Source organism: Calypte anna, chromosome 3, assembly GCF_003957555.1.
Source record: "Calypte anna isolate BGI_N300 chromosome 3, bCalAnn1_v1.p, whole genome shotgun sequence".
Classification (NCBI taxonomy): domain Eukaryota; kingdom Metazoa; phylum Chordata; class Aves; order Apodiformes; family Trochilidae; genus Calypte; species Calypte anna.
Genome location: NC_044246.1, coordinates 9,093,220 through 9,116,912, shown reverse-complemented (window position 1 = coordinate 9,116,912; position 23,693 = coordinate 9,093,220). Strand labels below are relative to the sequence as shown.

The following is a 23,693-nucleotide window of genomic DNA, read 5'->3' as shown; positions in this document are numbered from 1 at the left end:
CTGTTATGCTGTGTATGGTAAGCAATATGTACAGATGAAGATCATATTATAGATAGTGTTTAGTCATAGGCAGGCTTAATTCTGTTAGTATGAAGTTTTAGTGCTTGAGTTGGCAAACAAATTAATTTCACTTTAATGTATGAATTTTTTTTGTATGTATTTGCAATCAGAAAATGAATGGGTAAATTAAAAATCTTTGACTCCATTACAGGCACTGGGGAGGATGTACTTTTTAGTTGGTACAGATTAATTGCATGTTTACCTTTTTGCCTTCAGATTGTCGTAACACAGTCATCTCACACTTGTGTCCCTGACAGCTTCTTTTGTCTTCGTTTTCCTAAACTAGCAACTCTAGTTTAGCTGTACTCCACCAGTCCTCCAAGTTTTTCTTTCTAATACAGGCTCCAGTCTTTTGTCTTCCCTGTTTCCACTCTTATCCCTTTAGTCCTTTAGTCTTTTGTTCCCAACATCTCTTACTAACTCGCTGTATGCCATCATTCTGTACTGGATTTTGCCTTAACAAGGTAGTTTCATTATCTTATTGTCTGAGGAATGGGATCGGGCTTTATGAATACAGGAGAAAGAGCTATAGCCTCTGGATTATACTCAATGCATAGATTTTAAATTACTTTATGCTTTAGTAATTGTTATTGTCTTATCCCTCCCACATGTAGTGTGGCCAGATGCCTTACATTTTCACAGGAATACTAAAAGGATATCAAAGGTCTTGATTTGCCAAGTTTTAAGTCTCATCTCCAAAAGTAGTGTTTTCCAGCAGTGTGCAGCTTTAGGCAGACACCCAGCAAAGAAAATTTCAGCCTACGTGATTGAAGTGTGATAGGATTAAAGATGTGAGGATGGTTTTGTCAGGAGTAAGATGAGATAATCCTAGAGCAGACAATGCTTCTAGTCACTTCTGTTGTGAAGGTAGCCTGACACATTCCTTACTGCTACAGCTGATGGAGTCAAGAAAACAAATAGCCAGCTAACCCTAGACTCACCGTTGCTGTGGTCACAACTTTGACTTCAGCCTTATCCCTGGAGATGGGGGTTTCTTTGATCTCATGAGTAATGTTTGTACCCAGCTAGGTTAATTATCCTAAGAAATTCTGCTTCATTGTTCTCCCCAAGTTCCCATCATCTGCTTTTGCCATCCTTGTTTCTCTTCCAGCTTCTGTGTTCAGTTCCCTCTTCCTGTGTCCATCCTGCTGTAGCTCTTTTCTCTTTTCCACAAATGGGCTCTCATCCCATCCAAAACTTAGCTGAGTTCTTAAAAGCAGTGCAGCTAGATTACTGGTCTTCTTTTGAGTCTCCACAGTGTACACAGGTTCATTGAATGTCATGTCATATTCTTGGCCAGTAAACAGTCTGACTTCACTAAAAATTTATATTGTGTATCAAGGAATACACACTTGTGCAGTGCAGTATTTACTGAGTTCCTCTCTCATTTTTTTTATACGTATATCTGTCAAGCTTCTGAGGTTCTCTGCTAAGCTGCAGGAGAAAAATCATATCAACAGATGCCTCCTTTCCCTTCTTTTTTCCTTTCTTCTTTCCTTTTCCAATAGAAAAATTACAGTGCCCATGATAGTTCTTAAATCAATGTGTCTTCATAAAGAAGACACCACTCTGATACCAGTCCTTTCATGCCTGTGTATTAAGGGTATTTCAGTACAAGCAAGTCTGCTGATATTTGTTGTGGCCTTATATCATGAAGACAGAGGCCATTTCATAGATAATCATGTCCCACATTGTTTAGGTGTTCAGGCATACAAATTAATGACTTAAGCTAAGGCTTTAAGCTCAGTACGAGCTAGTAATATTAAAGAGAATTCCTTTCATGTGTTTTCAGTATGCAGCTGCATTTCAGAAGGTCAGCTATGAGTATGCACCTTACACAATTAGCACCAGCATCAAAACCATAAAAGAGAAAGCAGAAGTAGTGTAGAGGGTGCTTATATATGTTGGGTGTTCAGAAATTTGCTGGCTCGAATGCAGCTCCTTGGAGAATATTTAAAATGTGTTCCTGTAAAATTGCAGATGACAGTTGAGGTTTCAGGACCCTGAATTTGTGAAGGAAAAATATACCAAGTCAGTGTAATTTAATTCTGTGAAAGAACAGCATACCATGTGAAGCTGTACATGTCAAATAACATGACTTTTGTAAAATGCTGACATTAACTGGGATAAATAAAATGCAATTCACCAAGAATAATGCAAGGTTTTATGATAAAGATTAGTCAGCTACATCAGCAGAAGGTGTGGGTCAACTGGTAGCTGATAGCTTTACCAAAGGAAGCTACAGTGGATCATAAGTGAGCAGGAATTCTGTTGCCAGATTTATTATTTCTTGATGTGTGAACCTGATAAATCATTTTAGATCACACATTTGATCTGGATCAGGTCTGAAGAAGAGACAGCATTCCAGAACAGGAGATGTGATGTTTGTCTACTTTGTGGTAACTGCAGGAAATTAATTATACTTTTGACAAAGTACCTTTAGCTTCACAGAAATGTTTAAATATATTTGCATGAATAAAGAGCTCTATTAGGTCAGTGTTTTGCAGATACAATGTTTAGTGCAATATGCTACATCGTAAAATCGCAGTCTCATTGAATCATTGCCTGAATTGCCAGTGCCGTGGTCTTGTGACAAAGGAGTAATAGGCAGTCTACTGTGTGTCTAAAATTGTGTGACAAGGAAGATCTTGGATGTGAAAGCACAACCTGTGAGGACAGACTGATTGAACTGATTTAGGCAAGGGAAGACTGAAGAAAGAGAAAATAGTGTTCAAGGGGATAGCTGCTGAAAAGATAAACTAGATTAATCAATAGGGTAAGAAACAATATGTTTACATTTTAGGAACAGTTTCATTAAATACTTGTGTGTGTGATTATTTTGTGTTTAATATTCAAACTATTTTCAACATCTGAATTTTCTCAGCTAGGCTATTTTACAATAAGCCTACTCCTGAAGTGACAGTAGCATGGGTAATTGTGGCATGGTTACCATTGAAGGGAAAATGTCATATTCCTCTTGCCAGGTACAGATGGAAAAATGTGCCTGTGGCTACTGCTGTTACCTTGGCATACCAGAGCAATTTGAGACCTAATACTCTTCTTACCCTCATGACACAGACCTAGTTTGCAAATGGAGATTGCACTCTTCATCTATGCAACAGCACAAGTCCAATAAATTCCTATTGACTGATTTTTTTCACTTTGTGATTATTACGTGATATTTTTTGTTCAAGCCTATGCATATATGACCATTCCATATTTCCTTCTGTGTCCTGGATACATGCCAGATGGGTATACATTAGATATATATTTTTTATCTTAGTAATTTTATTTGCTTTTCACCTGCTAACTGGCAATGTATAAAAGAAGCAATATCATTTATTTCTTTAGAATGTCAGCTAATGAAAACAGAGCGACCAAAGCCAAACACATTCATTATCAGATGTCTTCAATGGACCACTGTCATAGAGAGAACATTCCACGTAGACACTCCAGAGGAACGGTGAGGCTTTCACTTTTGTTTTACTTTTTGTCTTCTTTATGTTAAAACCTCAACTCAGTCTCTGCTGGGAGAGTGATCACAGTGATCAGCACTTGCAACTGTGCCATTCTGAGCACATCTGAACAGTTATTTGAAGAATTTGTAAGTCAGCTCCTGTGAAATACCTGAGCACATAGTTAGTGGAAGAGTTGCCTGCAAGTAGCTGGGATGAGTGTGTTCAAATATGCCAAAACTACATTTTGATACCTCTCTGAAGTGTTACATTTTGCACAGTTCATTGAAGAATATTCAATATATTGAAGAATATTCAATACTTCTGTTCTGTGAAAATGTCTCGCAGGGAAGGGGAATACCAAAAACTCTCTTTCAATAATAAGTTATCAAATAGTATTGCCTGGGAGATGACATTCTGTGCTCTGAGCTGTGTTATACCTGGCACAACTGTTTTCACTATTAAGATATTTACAAAATGGGACATTTGCAATTCTTGAAATTAACCATGCAGTGATCCATTTTGGTGCTGGTGAACATCACCACCTTTAACATAACAGAGAATTTGGAAGGCCATTGAAGTTACTAACTTATATGAGTCTTCTGCCGTGTAACATGAGAATTGAACATTGAAGCAATGTAGTGTGTGAAAACCATTATAAGCCATTTATTGGGATGTATTTTATGAGTTTCTAATATGGATGTTGGCTTGCTTATGATAGGGAAGAATGGACAGAAGCAATCCAGGCTGTAGCAGACAGACTTCAGAGACAAGAAGAGGAGAGGATGAACTGTAGTCCAACTTCACAGATAGACAATATAGGAGAAGAAGAGATGGATGCTTCAACAACTCATCATAAAAGAAAGGTAATGGCATTAAAAAATAACTGGTAAGACTAATATGTAAATCACTTTTGTAGAATGAATTAGCTGTGTAAAATGATGTAGAGGGTATAGTATTCCTACATCCATTTCAGTGATACTAAGGTTACTTAGTACATGTTGATTAGAAGTACTTAGTTATTTTATTTCAGTAAAATGGAACTGTTACGGTTTTATTTATTTGTTATGCTATATGATATAGCACTTCTGGAAAACAAAGTTCAACTGTTCAGGCATATGTTAACATTCTGCATATTGTTAGAACATTATTTTGGTCTTTCCCTTTTGTTTGTTTACTGTTTTAGAAATATGGTAATAAAGTATTTTCTTTAGAAAAGTAGATTTACCCCCTTTGTCATGCAAATACTACCCTTTACTAATTAGATAATTTGCATGAGACAGGTTAGCAGGATTTGGTTATTAATGACCTTGGTTTTTTGCTGTCTGGGAAAATAACTGTGCTTTAGATACCAATGAATTAAGAAAAAACAAGGTTCTGTGTTTTTGCAGTCCTTCACAGCTTTTGCTCTAAATAGGAGTAAGAACATTTGTGGCTATAACATACTTACATCTCCAGAATCAACAAGACAAGCACACAACTATGAGCATTTTCTAAAGATCCAGTGCCACACAAAAATTTGGTGATTATTTTGTGTTTCCATTTCATCTTGTGTTTCTGTATGGACTACTCTTGAAGTCCATTCAAATGGATGTCTTGTTTACTATACAGAATTTATATGACTCCCTAAATGCACTGAAAATGCATGAGAAATAATAAGCTGTTTCTATAGGACTGGCTTAATTCTTTCTTGCTAGAAGTGAAACCTGTAGAAAACTTGGTGAAAGTCTGCTGACAGAGCAAAATAGTCTTTTATTAATGTAACTGAACCCTTTGAATGATGAAAAAATGAAAAGAAATTGTGAATATGTGTCTTTACTCATTGTGCATGTTTTGTTCATTGCACAGTATGAAGTAAGAACCAGAAAAATCATTCAAGAAGAATCATCAGTGGATGAAAACTATGCCCTTACAAAGGTGTCATAGGAAATCTTAGTTCTATCCTATCCTAACTTTTGAGAATTTGAGTTTGCAGTGCAAACATTGTTCTTTCATGCTGCTTCATTGTCTGCAATTTTCTAACCTTTTTCCACTCTAGAAAAAAGGTAAAAACTAATTACATGCAGCTGTAACAATGCTCTCATTCGTACATTGTCAGGTTGGCATTGAACTTTCAGCCTTGCAGCAGAGATATTTAATGATTCTGCTCCAGGGTTAAATACGGTGAGCAGCAGCAAGACAGAAGCAGCACTTGAGATGTGTCAGTCTTTCTAAGAGGCAGGGTGATTATGTGGAAGGGATTTGGGTTTGCTCTGTTAAATATCTGAGCTCTGTTCCAAGCCTGTGTATCCACTTAGTAGATGTGGATACAGAACTTAGGTCTTAGTTTTATGCAGACCCACTGCATAAACCCAAGCATTTTTGGAGTATCAAAAGCAATGCTTTATAATGTCTGTAGTGTACTTGGAATGTGTGCTTTCTGTGGTCACAGTGCAGTACATTTGCCCATAGAACAGAAGGGGTTGTGGGAATAGGAGGAGGAAAATCAGTTTTGTTTCTGTCTTGCTGCTCATGCTTTAGGAAATGCTGAAATAAGATGCCAGGAAGGTACGTGTGAAGTGCTGCAGAATATTTTAACAGCTTTGGCAACAAGCCAAAAGCAAATTCTACAAAGCAAAGGTGAAAAGAAAAATGCTGATATTCAACACATAGCTGTAGAGCAGAATGGAGTTTTGTAGCCAGTGAAGAGCATACTGATGACAGCAAGGATATTTTTTTGCCAAAACCCAAAATCCCACTGCAGACTGTTGACTGTTGGAAGATTTCAGCAAAAAGTTCTCAGAAGTTTTTGGAATAAGAAATATTAAGTGACCATAATGTTGGGGAGTTGTCACTACTCCCTCTATGTTAATTGAAATTGGGAAAAAAATTTACAGTCATTTCTGGTTTGTACAAATGTTTCTGAAAAGCTTCTGTTTAAGCTTTTGTAGTTGTCAATATAATCAGAACCATTTCAATTATAATGACTTAATGCATTTTTATTGCCTTTTTTTGGGTATTGGATTCCTTTTCAGGGATTTTTTACACAATGTGTCCTACAAACTTGTTTTGTCACCTGATTTTTCATCTAAGCCCAGTGAATTTTGCTTGTGCATGCACCAGATGGCATACATATGAGTAGAAGAGCATAATCAGATTAAGAAACAAGACAAGAGAGGAGTGGGCATGTTCTTCTCTAAGAAGGTGGCAAAAGGTTTAGGAAGAAAACAGTTACAGTCTTTAGGATGTGGAACTTGATTTGAACAGACATGACAGCAACTTCCCTGGCCCAATTATCTGGAAGAACCAGAAGCCCCTTTTTTTTCTTTCTTTCTTTTTTTTTTTTTTTTGTTTTCAATCTGTCTTATCGGTGTCAATGTGTCACTTAAGTTTTACAGTAATAACATCACTAAAATTTGGAGGACTAGAAATTCTTAGCAAAATGTTTTTATTTGTTGCAGTACTATTTCTTATAAGTAGTTTTTTCCTGATAAAGTCAGATATAAACTCCAAGTGATAATATAATTTTTGTGCAAATTAGGAATTTAAGTTCCTTGGTAGGAATGTGTGACACTGTAGTGGGTTATATTCTTTTGAACAGGTCATCCATAGGGGAGTAAATAAGTTTTACAGAAAGCTGAGCATCATACAATTCTGTTGTTGATGAAGTTTCATGTAGCTTTGTTGTTTTTCCTTTGTTTGTTTCTCATGATGTAGGATGAGTAAAGAATAGATTTTTCAAAGGAAACCAAAAAGTAATGTAATGAGGAAAAAGGTTGAGTCCTCAGAGTTAGCTAGGAATGAAAAAGATGGGAAGATGATCCAAGAGATGGAATCCAATCTTATGGGGGCCTCCAAACTTGCTTACCAATATCCTTCATGCATAGGAAGTATTTTCATTTTTCCACCAGTTTTCAGTACACCCTTAGCTATGGCATCTGTGTTTTTATCTCCCAAGGTCTTGTGTTCTTTGGCAGACTCTTTGAGTTACCCTGAACTACATATCATCTCTAAGCCTTCTGCTAAGGTTCTAAAGAATAAGAGCATCAGGAGATTTTATTCTTAGGACTATCACTACTGCTAAAACCTGTTGTTAAGCCACAGCTCAAAATCTTGCAAACCTGTTACCTTCCTCTTATATGTATACATATATTTTTAAACTTGTTTTCACTGAGCTTGCAGCTAGATTCATGACTGCTTTGGTAAACATTATGTAAGCAAATTTTGGGCGAATGAGTCTTTCAGTTTGACTGGATTGCTGCCCTTAGCATAAAACCATGTCTATGATGAGGCAAGCCAAGATTCTTGTGTGTGCAGACAAAGGGCTGTTTTTCTGAGCAGGTTTTATTCTGATGGTTCCCCTCTAAGTTCAGACCCACCCAAGAAGATCAGAAATATGGGAAAAAGTTACCCCTTGAAGCTGCTTGTGATGTTAGAAATCATTAACTTGGTATTCTTTGTCAATAAAGCTTTTGGCCATTCTTTGAACACAATAGCTTGTGACTGAAAATGCAGAGGATTCTGCCCTGAATTACTCATCTTCTGCCTCAATTATGTTTTGAATGCATTTTGGATTTTTCTTTTGGTTTTGTCAGCTTCCCCTCGGCTAGCACAAAGGGAGTAGTTTTTGCTTGAAGGTTATCAGAGACCTGCTGAAGTATATGATGACTTTCCAAAGTACTGACTGTGAAATTTGAGAAGTTTTACCTTTGGTTGATTAAGTACTAGTAGCCACATAGTGTTTGAATCACAACTTTACATACTACATCATCCATCACTAGTTGTTACACATTATATTAGTTTTGGAAAAGCTGACCAATTAAGGGTTTGTCTGTGGTCACTGACTTGTGTAAAGTGAGTTTCCTCCAAGTAAATAATATGCTGACCCTTTGAAATCTCACTCATATTTCTTAATGGGGTAAATTCTGTTTTATTCTTCCTGATGTGAGATGATTTTGGCAGCAAAACAAGATCTGTCACTGCAGGAATGACTGGATGACTGGAATTCATCAAGGCCAGTTGCATAGAAGCTACCAATCCACCATGACATGGGAGAAAGATTTAATTCCTGCCTCTACAGTTAGAAAGTAGATATATGCAAAGCATCTCTTTATTAAAGCTTTGAAACATCCAGCTACCCAAGGTGTTACCTGAAGTAGTCTGTTGGAGTTTTGCAGTTTTTAAGTTGCAGGTTGAACATTTGAAAGCTGAAGAACTGCAGCATTAATGTGTTTGGTGGAACTTCAGTTCTACCAGTTATGTGAGCAGTTTTCAAACTAACTCTGAGGAAGCAGTTGCATAAATTATTTTCAGTCTGTGAATAGCAGCTTTAGATGTACAGTAATAATATTATGCACTTGAGCTTAAAGGAATACATAATTACAGAAAAAAAAAATTTCCCTTTATTCTTTCTCATGAGAGGAGGATATGATTCTGCCACTATCTGTGGCAGAACTAAGGTGATTATTGGCTCAAGCTTTATGCCCATGGAAATGGCTAAACTGCTAAACTGCTTTGGGATCTTGTATCATCTGGTCATATTCATCCCATGTGTGACACTCCAGATGAGCTGGTAAACCTGCTAGACTCAAATTGTCTGTTGGTGGATCCAGCTCTTGGATGTACTGTGTTTAGTCTGCAAAACTAGGGTGATAAGTAGAACCTTGAACAGTCACAGTGATGGAGTCATGTGAAAGAAGAAAACTTTCCACCTCTTCTTTTTCATTGCAGTATAAAAGCTATGCAAATGCTTTCAAATTGTAAATTGTAATAAAAATCAAATTTTTAAAAATTTCTGCCTCTAATGCAGAATGTTTGCGGGGTCTTACTGGTATAGTGTTACAGGGAGGATCATGTATGTATCAAAAAAGCCAATAGTGCAGAGATTGGTCTTTGCAAAACCTACTGATATGCCACATTCTTGTATCCCTGGTGATATGGGAGTTGATGAACTTTCTTAGGTGTGGAACATTCATTAAATGCTGGTATAATCTAAGACTTTTTATGCTTTGTAAAAATAGGTGTGTGTAATATACTGTGCAGTACTTGACTTTAGAGAGCTAGTGCCAGTATCAAACAGTGGTTTGATATCCTTAGTGGTTTAAGGATACAGTTAACTGTATGAACTTAATGGTGGATGTGTGCTGATTTTTGTACATTGTTCTTGTTATACTGGTAGCAGCATTTCTTTGTTTGTGCACATGCTTGTTTGCATATTGGAACTGGGTAGCATAAGTCTTGCTGATCTCTGTTCTTTGCTCCTTATAGACAATGAATGATTTTGACTATTTAAAGCTACTGGGCAAAGGCACGTTTGGCAAAGTGATCCTGGTCCGAGAGAAGGCCAGTGGGAAATACTATGCTATGAAGATTTTGAAAAAAGAGGTCATTATTGCAAAGGTATGGTTGGTTACAGTTTTAATGCTGCATCTTTTTTTTTTTTTTTTTTAATGGAACAATCCATATCTAATACATAAAGGATATTTAAATTTTGTTGGTAGCTGACTTTAATAGAAATATGTCTGTTTCTCCATAAAACAAGTGTACCTAGAAAGTATGTATACCCATTTTGCTTGCCTTTTTTCAGTGTTTTGTAATCTAGAGTGTGCTAGAGCACTGTGAAAGTTCACAGGGCAGGAAGATTATGCAGTCCAGCTTAACAATAAAAAAAAGTACACTGTAGGGTATCCTACATCTAAAAATTTTTTAAGTAAGCTGCAGATTTATTCAGATAGATGCAATTAATTTGATGGATATGTATTCTGCTCCTGCTATGTTAGATAAAATGGCTGTGCATGGGACAAACTTCTGTTCAGCTTTTGAGGGAAAAGGAAATTAAAGCTGCTCTCTGAAGGAAGTGGTTTAAACTGGCATTGTTCAGACACATAAACTTGGTTAGTTTAATGTTACTAGCTCTTGTACTTGGTCATAATTTTCCTAATTGTAAACTTGGAGATCATCTACCCTGAGTTTTGTTTGTAGTGCTTCTAAAGTTTGAATCCCTCTTGAACAGAACAAATTGAGAGCAAGAAACTTCTATGCTGTTACCACCATGAGATGCAATTAAAAATAATCCCAGTTAACTAAGTAAGGAGATTTGTGAAGAATATGGATCTGACTTGAGATTTTTGAATGCTTGAGGCTAGCAATACCAGTATTCATAAGAACAATGCAAATGGGAACTACTGTGGTTTACATATCCTTTAAAATATCAGATTTTTCTGCTTTTCTTAGTGGCCTGTGAAAGCAGGGCTCAGAGAGTTTTGAAGTCTATTTCTATGTTCATTTGTCTGTCTGTCACCTACTGCAAGTAACCTTTGATTGTGTTGATCAGTTTCAACTACATTTGATAGAGAGGAAGAAATATCAAAGACAATTACATTTCATTAAGTTTCATTAAAAGCAGCCCTTGTGTATGGTGAGAGACTTCAGTTTATGTCTTTAGCAGAGAAGAAACTGACCTGTAAGTTCACGATGCTCTTAGCAGCTGTCTCATGTGCAGTGGTGGGTTGGTCAGCAGGTATACACTTTGGACTAACAGCAGGAGAGTACCCTTTACTTCTTCATAATTGGGAGATTCAAAAAGAAAAGAGAACTGCTGAGTTCTACTGATTATGCATGAGAAGGAGCATCTCAGTGGCCCTCCTTATAAGACTTTTCAAGTGGCAGAATTCTCTGTGGGTTGCCTTGTGGGTCTCAGGGTTTCTGTCTGCTGTGGCCCAGCCTGACATCCTTACCCAGTACTCTGCTCACCCCTGGCACCATGGGGCATCAAGGGATTCTTACATCTGAATTCTTTGTTTCTGTTCTGCTGCTGCTCATTTCTGCTATTCCAGCCTTTAGAGCATTTTAGCATGTTTTCTTAGTATCAATAAAGTAAAAACCACAGTTTTAAATTTTAGTGGTTTTTTTCCTTTTACTTTGCTGTCTGCTACAACATCACTGAATTTTTAGAAGGATTGAAACTGATTCTTGGATAGCTTTGTCTGTCTGTGTTGAGCAAAAATTCTTGTTCATAGAAGTGTGCATAAAGCCAGAGAAATTTTTTTTTTTAAGAAATTTTTTTTGCAGGGATGTGACTGTTGCTTGATCTGCTTATCTGAAAATGGAAGGTAGCTCAGTGATAGACTGGGCAGAACCTTACACTCCCTGAAGCAGAGCAGGGTGTGTTTTTCTGACTGTTTCTAAAATATCAAGAAGATTGTGTGAGGAAAAATGCCTTCAGTCCTGTGATGAAAATGAAAGCATCTTTCCCTCTGACCTTCTCAGAAGTGAAATTTTGTTTTGAAGGAGGCCCTTCTAAGTTTTTCATAGTATGGTTGTATATTGATAAACTGATGGAAGAACAAAAAAGAGACTGTGCATAAATCTTCGCAAGTGAAGTGATCATGTTTTCTTCCCTGCATTCACCAAATAACAGTTTTTCCACAGCACCTCAAGCTAAAAACAAAAGCAGATTTGAGTCTGAACTTAGCTGCCTAGCCCAGTCAGTGTGTGGATTTAGCAATAACATTTAATTCTGAAGATCATTGCTAAGGTCCCTAGGTATAATAGATCTACAGTCCCAACTTGGCCAATAATGTGAAATAATACACTATAGAAGGTTGTACCTGTAACAGCATAATAAGCAGAAAAGTGGTTCGTTGACAGCTGTATCTAGAAGGCTGTATAGCATCTGCTGAGTTGAGACTAAATCTGTTCATCCTAAATTTTATGACAGATTAATATCACACTTACCAGGGAAATACTACCAGTATTACAAATTTCTGAGGCAGTGCCAGAAAAACTGGCCATTGCCAGCTTTTAATGGCCCATACATGTCTGTTGAACCACTGAGGTTTAAAATTAAATAAATAAGACAAATGTCAGTGTTGCTTTTCTCCTGGAAGTGTTTTTTGTTTTTCTACAGTGTGTGGTTGCAGTGTATACACTCAGTGTTGCACTGCTATTCAGATAAATGGCATAGTAATTTATTACCTATCTTTCTGTTGATGTTGTTTAACTTTCTATTTTGACAATTTTTAAAGACTAATTTAAAACTCCTGACATCTGTGTTTACTTTCTAGTTTAATAATACCTTAACTTCAGAGTATAGTCTGGTAAGTGTGTGCAGTGTAATAATGTTGTATTGGTGTAATTTGTAGCAATACTAAAGTACAAGCTGACTAAATACATTCACTTCTGCAGGATTATGGTTGAAGTTTGGGTTGCACTTAAGTTAGTCTTCAGTGCTGTAAAATATAATGCTTAGCATCAGTTTAGTGCCACAGAAAATTGCTTAAACCAGCCTAGTGGCTCTCTGGCTTTTTCGGTCTCATCCCTGCCATCCTAGGAATGGGGAAATTCCTGGCATCTTTTGCACATAGAATTGTATGAAATGGATGTGTATTCACAGAATCATGGAACAGTTTGGGTTGGAAGGGACCTCTAAAGGTCACCCAGTCCAACCCAACCCCCTGCAGTAAGCAGGGATACCCTCAAATAGATTAGCTTGCTCAGAGCCTCATCAAGCCTCACCTTGAACATCTCTAGGGATGACCTCAACCACATTCCTGGGCAACCTCTTCCATTTTTCCAGTATCCTCATGGTAAAGAATGTTTTCCTAGCATCCAGTCTAAATCTGCTCTTCTCTAATTTAAAACCATTGCCAGTCATCCTGTCACTCCAGGTCCCTGCACACAGTCCCTCTCCAGCCTTTCTGTAGCCCCTTCAGGTACTGGAAGGTCACTGTTAGGTCTCCTCAGAGCCTTCTCTTCTCTAGGCTGAACAACCCCAGCTCCCTCAGCTTGTCTTCCCAGGAGAGGTGTTCCATGCCCCTGATAATTTTCATAGCCCTTCTCTGGACCCACTCCATCAGCTCTGTGTCCTTCCTGCATTGAGGGCTCCAGAGCTGGATGCAATACTCCAGGTGAGGTCTCACCAGAGCGGAGCAAAACGGCAGAATCACCTCTCTCAATCTGCCGGCCTCATTTTTTCGGTGTCCCTCCCACATGCTCCGTGTTTCTCCCCAGTCCTCGGGAGCTGCTCACCGCTGCAGTGCAGGGAAAGCCCTCTCAGTGGTGTCCTCTCTCCTTCGGCCCTGCACAGTCCCTCTCTCTGCAAAACCAGTGGTGTCAGTGGCCATGCCCCTGCCCCTGGGGCCTCACTGCCACCCTGCAGGCTCCTTTTAACTTCCCAGCAGCCGCTCCGAGGGATGGTGAGGAGACTCTGGGGCTGCAGAGGCAGTGGGGCAGGAGAGGGCTTCCCAGGGCACCTGCAGGCTGGTTTCTTTCTCTGCTGTTGGCACAGGGCTCATTTTAATCCTTGTTTAGGCTCAAGGACAGGGCAGCATGGCTGTCTCTCTCCCCTTTCTCAAAAATCTGTCGGGACACAGGGTAGAGGCAGTGTGAATGTCTCCCATATCCATGGAGAAAGCCTCAGGGAGGGAAGTCGGGCCCCGTCAGAGGAGTGCTGCTCCACTGAGGGGATGAGGAGGTGTTTTTGTATCTCTGTGTGGTTTTAAAGGAAAATGAGACAAGCGTCAAACCAAATGGATGTTTAAAAACAGAAAAAACGGCTTTACTTAACACTGGGCTAAATTGCACTAAATGAGACGAGGTTTTGTAGTTGCCCGTCAGTTACTACCTGTGGATGCTTCTTGCAAATTGATTCAGTCTCTCTGTACATCTGTTGATCAGAAGCTTCATACCAGAACTGCAAAACTGTGAGGACTATATTTTGAACTCTCAAATCCAACATTATAATTTCTTTTTCCTCTGCATTGGATCTAAAGATAAAGACTTCATTTTAAAGCAAGAAAAAACAAAACAAAACACATGTTAATTTGTATTTGCCCAACTTAAAGTTACTTTAAAGTCTGTATTTTTAAAAATGCAATTTTTTTCATATTTCTTTCAGGTTTTTTCATTTTCCAAAATGGTGCTTAAGTTTTTTCTTTTCAGAAGTCTTGACCTTTTCCACATAGTTAATTAAATAACAATTTTATATCTTAATTCAGACCTACTTCCCCTTTTTATTTCTCAGGATGAAGTGGCTCATACACTTACAGAAAGCAGAGTATTAAAAAACACCAGGCACCCTTTTTTAACAGTAAGTATTAAAAATTAGTTTTAAGTACATTAGCAGGTAATTTTCAGCATGAAGGATATCCCATTATGGATATAATTTAGAAACAAATTTCAAAGCCTTTCTCATGGTGATTTTTAAACTAGTAGCGGCTATTGGGCTCATATGATATTCTTTATGAGAATATATATTTATGAATTCAGAAAGTTTCTAATGAATTTGTAAAACTATCTTCACTGAAAACAAATTATTTGTAGAGTGTATCTGTTGTGCAATTTTTATGGTTTTTGTATGTGAACACTTTTTAAATTAAAAGTTATTATATCAAGAAGTTTCTTATAGCCTAAATGTAAGCAGTAGCAGGTGCAGTTCCAGCCAAATCATGCAACAAAGCCACTGCAGTTGTATCATTTTGTCTTTCTGATGTTATTTAATAAATATTTTAAGGAGACATGCACTATGAGTCACATGAGTCTCTATATGATTTTTTACATGTAGTTCTACTGCATTTTGTTTCTTTTTATGCCAGTCCTGTATCTGTAGATCTTTTGTGGTGTCATTTTTCCAAGCAAAATCAAATTACTCTGAAAGTTCTCACCTAATCAGAATTATCTGCTTGAGAGGATAAAACTAAATTTTGTTACAGTTTAAGTGCAAGAAATTGGGTTAATACAAGATGATAATTGGTTTGGTTTTGCTGTTTTCTTTGCAAGTCCTTGAAATATTCCTTCCAGACAAAGGATCGTTTGTGTTTTGTGATGGAGTATGTTAACGGAGGAGAGGTAAGTTTAAAAAAGATGTTCTGTGCTTGTAATGGTAGTGCTGTCACTGGGTAACACTGTAAGCAATAGATTTTTCCTTCTTATTCTGCTTTCCAGTACCTTTGCAGGTTTTCTTTTTAATTTTTTTTTTTTAAATTTAAAAAATTGTTTTATTTTAAAGATGTAGATGTGTTTTATATCTGTGCTGTTAAAGTAGTCCTATTGTTGAAAAATTAGACTTTATCTTAAAAGATAATTTCATGGTAGAGAAATAATTACAAATAGCTTACTTATTATTTTTTTTCTTCAAGTTTATTATGTTCTGGAATAAAATGGTCATAATCCAATGCAAACAAGGAAAAATAATGCTGCTTTTGTCTTACTGTGGGTTACGTGCTCACTTCTTTTGTATAGCCATTGCAAATACTTAGGAGAAAGGAGTGGAGTGTTTTTATTTTTCATTACTTCTGTCCTGTTCACTTGCTGTGTACTCTGCAAATTTCAGCTTAAGTTGATAAACTTGTTACAGCCTCATTAGCCTTTAAGCCATTACTGTCGTCCAGCTCTTTAATGAGGAATGGAATATCAAAAACAATACCCATCAAATGGAATTAAAGGGAATTGCAATCTGAGAAGAAGGCTTTTATCTACCTTTCAAGGTGCTGATTGCTATTCAGGCTGTCTCATAACAACGTCAACTAGAGGGTTTCCCTTATTTTGTCTACTATATGCTGTGTAATAATGTTAAATGACTAAGTGTTTCCACTCTCTTTTTTTTGTTAGCAAACTGTTTGGGAATTTTTGCAGCATGTTAACCATGTTTTGCATTATGCTTTTGATATGTTCTCCTACAATAATACTGTCTTTTTGAGCACCCCCCGAGTGCCTGCCTTGCATTCATTGCCCTGGCAGTTTCTGGGCTCAGTCTGGGGCCCATCTACATCCTAACTATATACATCATGGCCATCCAATACTAGCCATGGCTACTATACATGGTGTCTTATTTAATTCCATATATATTAACCCAGGTCTGGATATGTCAGGTGTTGAACTGTTTTGGCCAGTTGAACTAGACACAAAAATGTCCCTCAGCTGTAATGGGATAACAGCCTTCTTCTGAACCCTCACCTGGCTCATTTGACATTGACATAGTATTGAAATTGTAATTTGTAAGCTTATCTCCTATATAGTACACATACTTTTTCTGTTGCTGCTTCCCTCTACTGTACTCTTGGTATTCCAAGGAAGTTTCATTGGTGGAGGTGTTGAAAACTCATCTTTTAATTATTAGCTTCCATTGGGAAATTGGCTGGAGCAATACCATGTTGCTTTTCATTCTCTCCAGAGCTGTATTACCTTCAGTGTGTTTCTGTTTTAGATTCCTTCAGATTAAAGCTTTCTTTTTAGTTAAACAGTCGTGCCTGAGTCAGTTGCTTCAAAATTTTCATGGATTGTGTTTTTCAGGAGCACATTTACCAAACAGCCCTCCAAATGAAGGAGTTATTAAAATTTTTATCCATACTCTTGACTCTCCAGGTGAAAACAAGAAAATGTCACAATTTAGGTATCTTCCCTGCTACAGAAATAAAAAGTGTAGCCAATATGTAGTAGCCAAGTGTAGTCTTCAGTCTCTTCCTGTGGTTGGGATGGAAAACAGTCATGGAAGGTATGTCTACAACTACCTGAAAGGAGGCTGTAGCGAGGTGGGAACTGGACTCTTTTCACAGACGACCTTCAACAAGACAAGAGGACACAGTCTTAAGTTGTGCCAGTGGAGGTTTAGGTTAGATATTAGAAAGAATTTCTTCACGGAGAGGGTGATTAGGCTATGGAATGGACTGCCCGGTGAGGTGGTAGATTCTCCGTCCCTGGAGACATTTAAAAAAAGACTGGATGCGGCACTCAGTGCCATGGTCTAGCAACTGCTCTGGTGGGTCAAGGGTTGGACTAGATGATCTCTGAGGTCCCTTCCAACCCGGCTAATTCTATGATTAATTCTGGAGGAGAAGAAATTCTGCTAAAATTATTCTAAGTAACCTGTTACAAATCTAGATCCACGTTGAATTTAATATCCCCCCAGAATAGTATCAATTTGTCTTTGCCTTATATAACCTATGTTGCTTCAAGTTAGTTAGGTTCATTTACTAAAGGGACCATGTTATAATGAAAATGTAACTACATCAGTTTTACTGGTTTATGTCTGTGCTTTTTTACGTTGTACAAAGTATTACGGTATAGAATTATCTTTTACTTCATTAATAAAAAAACATATTCTATAGATAAATACATAAAAGCAGAACATTAGAGATTTTCTTCAAGCATGTTATTCATACAGAAATACTGAAGATGTTTTTATTGCACTAACATCTTTTACAGTTCATCTGCTGCTGCTTAAGGACTCAGTGTTGAGATATTTGTTGTGTACTGAAAGCTTGACTTTTTTTGTGTTCCTGTTGGAACCCATGGATGAAATGTTTAGCAATAGCTATTGATTATAAACTGTTGTAGTATAGAGCTAGAAGGTTATTTCTAACATTGTGATTTCTTCTCAATACCTTTGTTATACTGAAGTGGTTAAAGTAAAGTAACATTAAGACACTAAAATTTGATTTTATAAAAAACCACTCATCTGATTTAGTTGAAATGACCAAATTCCATTGTCAAGACTGTGAAATGGCATATTTTATGTGTGTTGTAAAAAAGTACATGCAGTATTGCATAAATAAACTGTCTTCTTTTCCTTTGTTCAAAAGCTAGAATATTCATGGAAATACTATAAAATAAATAAAACTATCAATATGTAGAGACAAAAACAGAGCTACTTTAAAGAAAAGAAACCCCCTTCATTTTTGTACATCTTTTGCTGTCCTCATCCTATCAAGTTTTTGAAAGCAAGGTCTAAGGCTGTATTGATGGGTTTCCTGCTAGTATTGATTTGCCTTGATTTTGTAGCCTGTATAATGTTGAGTACTATGTGACTGCAGCATGTTTGTAGTACATTAAAGTGTTCTCCCAACTCTCAAGCCACACAGACTTTTTTATACTGTGGTACAAAGAATTATACCCTATGAATGGCCCTTATTGCTGGGGAATAATTGTGGGGTGTATCGTTTCACTTTTTTTTTTATTTCCAGCATTTTGCTTTAAAGGTTAGAAATCTTTCAGAATAAAATCTATTACATACATTACTCTGCAGAATACACTGATTCAGGTGACTAATAAGTTGATTAACTTCCTTGCTTTGCACTTGCAGGATAATTCAAAATTCTTTATTTTGTAACAAACTTAATCAGTAATTATCTGTATAATAACATTAGACTAAAAAATTATTCAGATGGTTTCTTCACACCAGAATTCTGAATCTCTGTTCCACTCAGCCTTTTTTTTCCCACAGCTCTTACTTGAGTTCATTAGGCAAGAGAGAAGTAAATGGTTTGTTTTAATTGAACAAGCACTATTAATGTCTAGAAAAAAAAAGACAGAGGATTTTCAATCTGCCTAATGAAAGATAACTGAATATTGTTGTTAAGCTTTATCATTTTTATTTTGTGTCCTGTTTTGTTTTCCTAAACTCTTAAGTAAATGAAAACATATTCCTTAGCCTGAAATTATGACAGTCCATAATAAGGGTGCTATATTTATTTGGCTATAGAATGTATCTAGAAGTGGTATAAAGTCTAAAACAATTAACAAATACTTTAAAATTTCAAGACTGCTGTTTTAAATTCTTTGTGAAAGAGTCAAATCAACTGTCAAAGATAAAATGCATTTAACTGCAGAGCTGAGGAAACCCAATGTACAACAGCAGGAGCCAGTCATATAACTTTAAACATGCCAGACAGGTCACTAGCATGTGTAAATGTTACACATCTCAATGGATGTGAGGTTGTGTCTTTTATGTATTTGGCATGCTTGCTTCTGAAGTTGAGTATACTTTTGTGTTTGATCTTTGTTTTTATTTGTTAACATTTTTCCATTACATTTTTTTATTAGGAAGAAACCCCATGGCAACATTGTTGTTCAGTTTTTAAATGAAGACATGCCAGGAAATTTATATCTCAAATCCTCACTGTAACTATAGCACCCTCATGTATGCCATCAAAAATTTTGTGTGCAAGGTTGCTTTCTTCGTGCCAAAGCTATTTCTATTGCAATTCCAGTGACGTTATGGCACATATTTAATAACTGTAAATCAATAAGTAGTGCAAATGTTGGAAGCTTTTTTCATACTCTTCTATCAGATTTCTTCTTTTTCTTCTCTGACTTAATAAGTCTAATCTTCATGTCCTGACGACTGTAAATAGAGCCTGGTGAAATAAGTATTGCAACCCAGTGAACCAGCTAAATAATTAGCTGAAAATAATGCTGTAATTTTACTAAATTAGAATTTTCTATTATAATTTTAGAGTTTGCTTTAGTATCTTCAACATATATCTTAGTTTATGAATTTGCTTTTAACATGAACTTTTATATCTAAATACACATTCTTCATTCAAAATTAGGAAGCATGGTTTCATGAGAAGTCTGCTAAGTGGCATAATACTATGAAGATTGCTTATGAAGAATGACTGTAGTGTCATATATAATATTAAACTAAACCAACTTGGGAATTCAGTCTCTTTGGCAAACAGAACTATTTCCAGTTGTTTCTAGCTGGTCATTTTACCTTGGAGTTAGTGTTTTAAAGGAATATCAGAGTATTTTATTGGAAATAAGCACTAATAATAATAAAACAATTCTTTTTATGCTAACTTGTTGGGTTAGCAGCTCTCACATTCAGATTGGGACATTTTCTTTAATGGAATCTAACAAATGTAATGCTGGCAAGGATTCTGAGGTTGCAGAATTTTCTAAGGCTTTGCTGCTCATCTACTGGGTTACTTTCATACAGGAAATAGCAGTGGTCCTTTTGCATAGGTATGAATGTAGGGCTAACTGGAGATTACTATAGATTTTTGGAATGTGTTTGCTATGTGAACACACTAAAAAGTGATCTGAAAGTTGGTCTTAATTTTGAATTACTTTGAGTCTATGGAAACAAATGAAACTGAGTGGCACTAGCTCATTGTTTATAAAAGAGATCACAAAATAAGGATAAATACATAAATTACATAAACTTTATATTTTGCTTTATTTAGATGAAGATCTACTTTGTAGTGTTTGTTTCCTACTTAAATCTTACATAAATGAGTGCAAAAGACCCTATAAATTGTGAAATACATTATTTTCTTTCCCCTTTTATAATATGTGAGGCATTTCATGAGGGCAGGCTTAGTTGCTGGGTCTGTAAGGGTCTTCTGTTTAGGTTGGCATTTAAGCAGTCCTCAGTACAGAATGCACATTCCTGCAGCAAGGGCTGATGTCTCCACCAGGGATTGGTGTTTAAACAGGGGAACAACAGCAGGAGCAGTTGAAATGCTTACAAAATAATGATCCCTCCATTTTTATACAGGGTGTCTTGAGAGTTCAGAAGGAAATTGAAAGGGGAATGCAGACATGGTGAAAAGAAATGAAATTCCCTTTTTAAATCATGCATGCATCAGTTTATGTTCTCTGTGAGGTCTCTGCTTACACAAATAACACGCTGCCAAAATGCTCAGTTCAGTAGGAAGCTTGTTTAGGTTCAGCAAAAAATAATAAATGTTTCTTTGAGCACTGCTGTCAGGAAAGAAGTTGGTTTGGAGTTATTTATAAGATTGACTTTTTAATGACATTTTGAAAAGTCCACACACTGAGAAAATCTGTAGTAAATCTTAAACTGTTTTGTGCCTTCTGAGCTGTGTCAATTTCCTACAGGTGTAAAGTAGCATGTTGTAATGACAGATGATTGTTTTGTTGGTTAGTTGGTTTTCAGGTAGTTTTTTTTTTCTTGTTTTTCTTTTGTACCAGCCCTTCCATTTTGGAATTCTTACTTACTCGATATTTTTACCAGTTAAAAAAAAAACAACCAAACAAGCCAGCACATTTTTTTAATGGATTTACCTGACTGTGTTTAATTTGTAAATGATTTCTGTATTTCTGTTGATTTTTAGCTCTTGTGGTAAACCCAAAACCAATGTAATTTGAAGGAGTAAGGCAGGTGGCCCATTTGGTCTTCAGCAGAACACAGAAACATACCCAGTACTCTTTCTTTAAGCACTTCCCAAGCTTTCTTACCACAGTAAATAAAGATGTTTTTATAAAATTTAAATTAAATAACAAAATCCTGCCTTTAGGTGTTGTTCCAGGTTCTGAGGGTGGTGTTTTACTAAGTAGAATGCTTACAAGCTTGCAGAATGTCATCTTACACAGCTAAAGTTACTGGCAATCCCTACTGACCAGTATTTTTTACTGAAAGATTTCAGTTGAAGAAGTGTCTGCAAAGTGCTGTTACCCATAAACTACTGAAGAAGAGATAAAAACCCCATGGAAATGTTTCTGTTGTAGCACAGAAATACACTTAATACATAGGTTCATTTTTATAAGCCATAAGTGGTTGTTGGTTTGCTTTTTTTAGTAGTATTGCTAGAGGTATGAATATCCTGCTTTTGTAAAATTCCAGTTTACCTGTACAGTCAAAGTCTGCTGAAGACCCAGACTTCTTTCAGTAAAAAAAGAAAGTTACTTACTGAAAAATTTAAGATAGAACCAGAATCTGGATATTTGAGTGAGATTTCTCAGGGGCTTAAAATAAAAGTATGAGGAAGTGGTGGAAGAAGTACAGAATGGTGCTGCAGTATACTTTTTTTTTTCCTCTGGTAACTGAAGGTTAAATGAGTAGCAAGCAGAATGCCTTAAACAAGATTGGTATATTGATTAAAACGCTGATTTAACAGCTCGCTTTCTCCCTTTGGAAACCTGGAAAAGATAAGCCAGCTGCTGTCTAAGAGTGCTGAGTGTCCACTGAGAGTACACTATCTATCATCACAATATGGTGATGAGAGGTGTTTTATGTTTGTGTTAATTTCCCCCACTAAATCAGTAATTATTACAATCCTGTCCCTGCTGTTTACCCTGCAGCTGTTTTTCCATTTGTCGAGAGAGCGGGTGTTCTCAGAGGACCGCACACGCTTCTATGGTGCAGAAATTGTCTCTGCCCTGGACTATCTGCATTCTGGGAAGATTGTGTACCGTGATCTCAAGGTAAAAAAAGAAAAAAAAAAAAGTAATCAAATTTTTGTTTTGGCAGAGACTATTGGGACAAACACAAAGTAATTATAAAGTTGCACTATTCAGAGTTAATGGGGAAAAAAATCAGTGTTCAGTTGAAGTTCTCTGTGTGCTGAAGGAAAACATTTGATGCAGTAATCTATAGATGGACATATTATTTGACTTTAACTTGATTAAAAAGAGAAACAGCATGCCTTGGTGATATCACTTGAAGGAGCTCTAAACTTCTGATGCCATTCCCCCCCATTACTTGCAAGTTAACTTAAATTGCAACACAGATCTCAGATAAAATTCTCATTGTCTCCAAACATGGGAAGTGGGGAGTTGGAACAATGTAACTGAATTCTCTGTCTCAGCAGAGAGTTGTATTCTTGTATGGTTTGAAAACATTTACAATAATTCAGAATACTTCATTCAGAAAGGAATTTCATCCTTGACTTAAAAAGTATTTTGTCCTTTGTATCTTGGGAAAAAGTCATAATACTGGAATAAAGTTTGTCTTAGATTTGTTTGTGTATACAGTCTGTATCCTCTGTTGCCTGAAGCTCCTTTTATATTGTGCCTCAGGTAGTCTGTGTTGCAGTATGACCATGTTCTGTGGAAGATAACCTCTGATTTCAACTGGAACATTTTCTAACTTATGTGGGAAGAACCTCTCAATGCCATAATGAGATTATTTTATTTCTGTGAAAAGCCTTTAACTTTTAGTATGGTAAATTGTGCTTTCCCATTAAACATGCACAGCAGTGGTGTTGATTCATTGACTCCTTTCTACAGGAACTGAGGAGAAAGAAAACAAAATGCTGTTTGTGGCAGAAACTCTTTTAGTGACGTAGCATACTCTGACATCTTGGTAACATACAGAACTGTCTGTTCAAGGATTGATAGGTCATGAGTTTTGACTTAAATTCCAAATAATAAGTATTGAGGAATTTGGCCTCATAATCTTTGATTAGTGATGTCTTCTACTTTACATCTTCTGTGTATGACACTGCTGGACTCAACAGGAAATACATACTTTTGAAGTGTATTGCAGGTTTTATGCAGACTTAGGTAGACAGGGCTATGATTTTTCTTGGTTGGTATTTTCACTATATGCCTTACAATAAGAAAAAAAATTCTGCTCAGAAAAGTTGTTCAGAAGTATGTTTTTACTTACTTTTATATGTATCTGTATTTAAGTTACTAGTGAGAAGCTTTTGAGAAAAGTTGTGTTAGCTGTAG

General features: G+C 36.6%; 1 protein-coding gene across 1 annotated transcript in view; it reads left to right on the top strand.

Moving 5' to 3' along the window:
- The window catches only part of AKT3 (AKT serine/threonine kinase 3), a 143,380-nt gene that overhangs the window by 86,477 nt on the left and 33,210 nt on the right, over window positions 1-23,693 (top strand). The window contains exons 4-9 of the mRNA XM_030447219.1: window positions 3,412-3,523; window positions 4,237-4,381; window positions 9,762-9,893; window positions 14,518-14,583; window positions 15,273-15,341; window positions 22,320-22,442. Coding sequence (XP_030303079.1) covers window positions 3,412-3,523; window positions 4,237-4,381; window positions 9,762-9,893; window positions 14,518-14,583; window positions 15,273-15,341; window positions 22,320-22,442 — 647 coding nt within the window. The remainder of the gene's footprint in view (window positions 1-3,411; window positions 3,524-4,236; window positions 4,382-9,761; window positions 9,894-14,517; window positions 14,584-15,272; window positions 15,342-22,319; window positions 22,443-23,693) is intronic.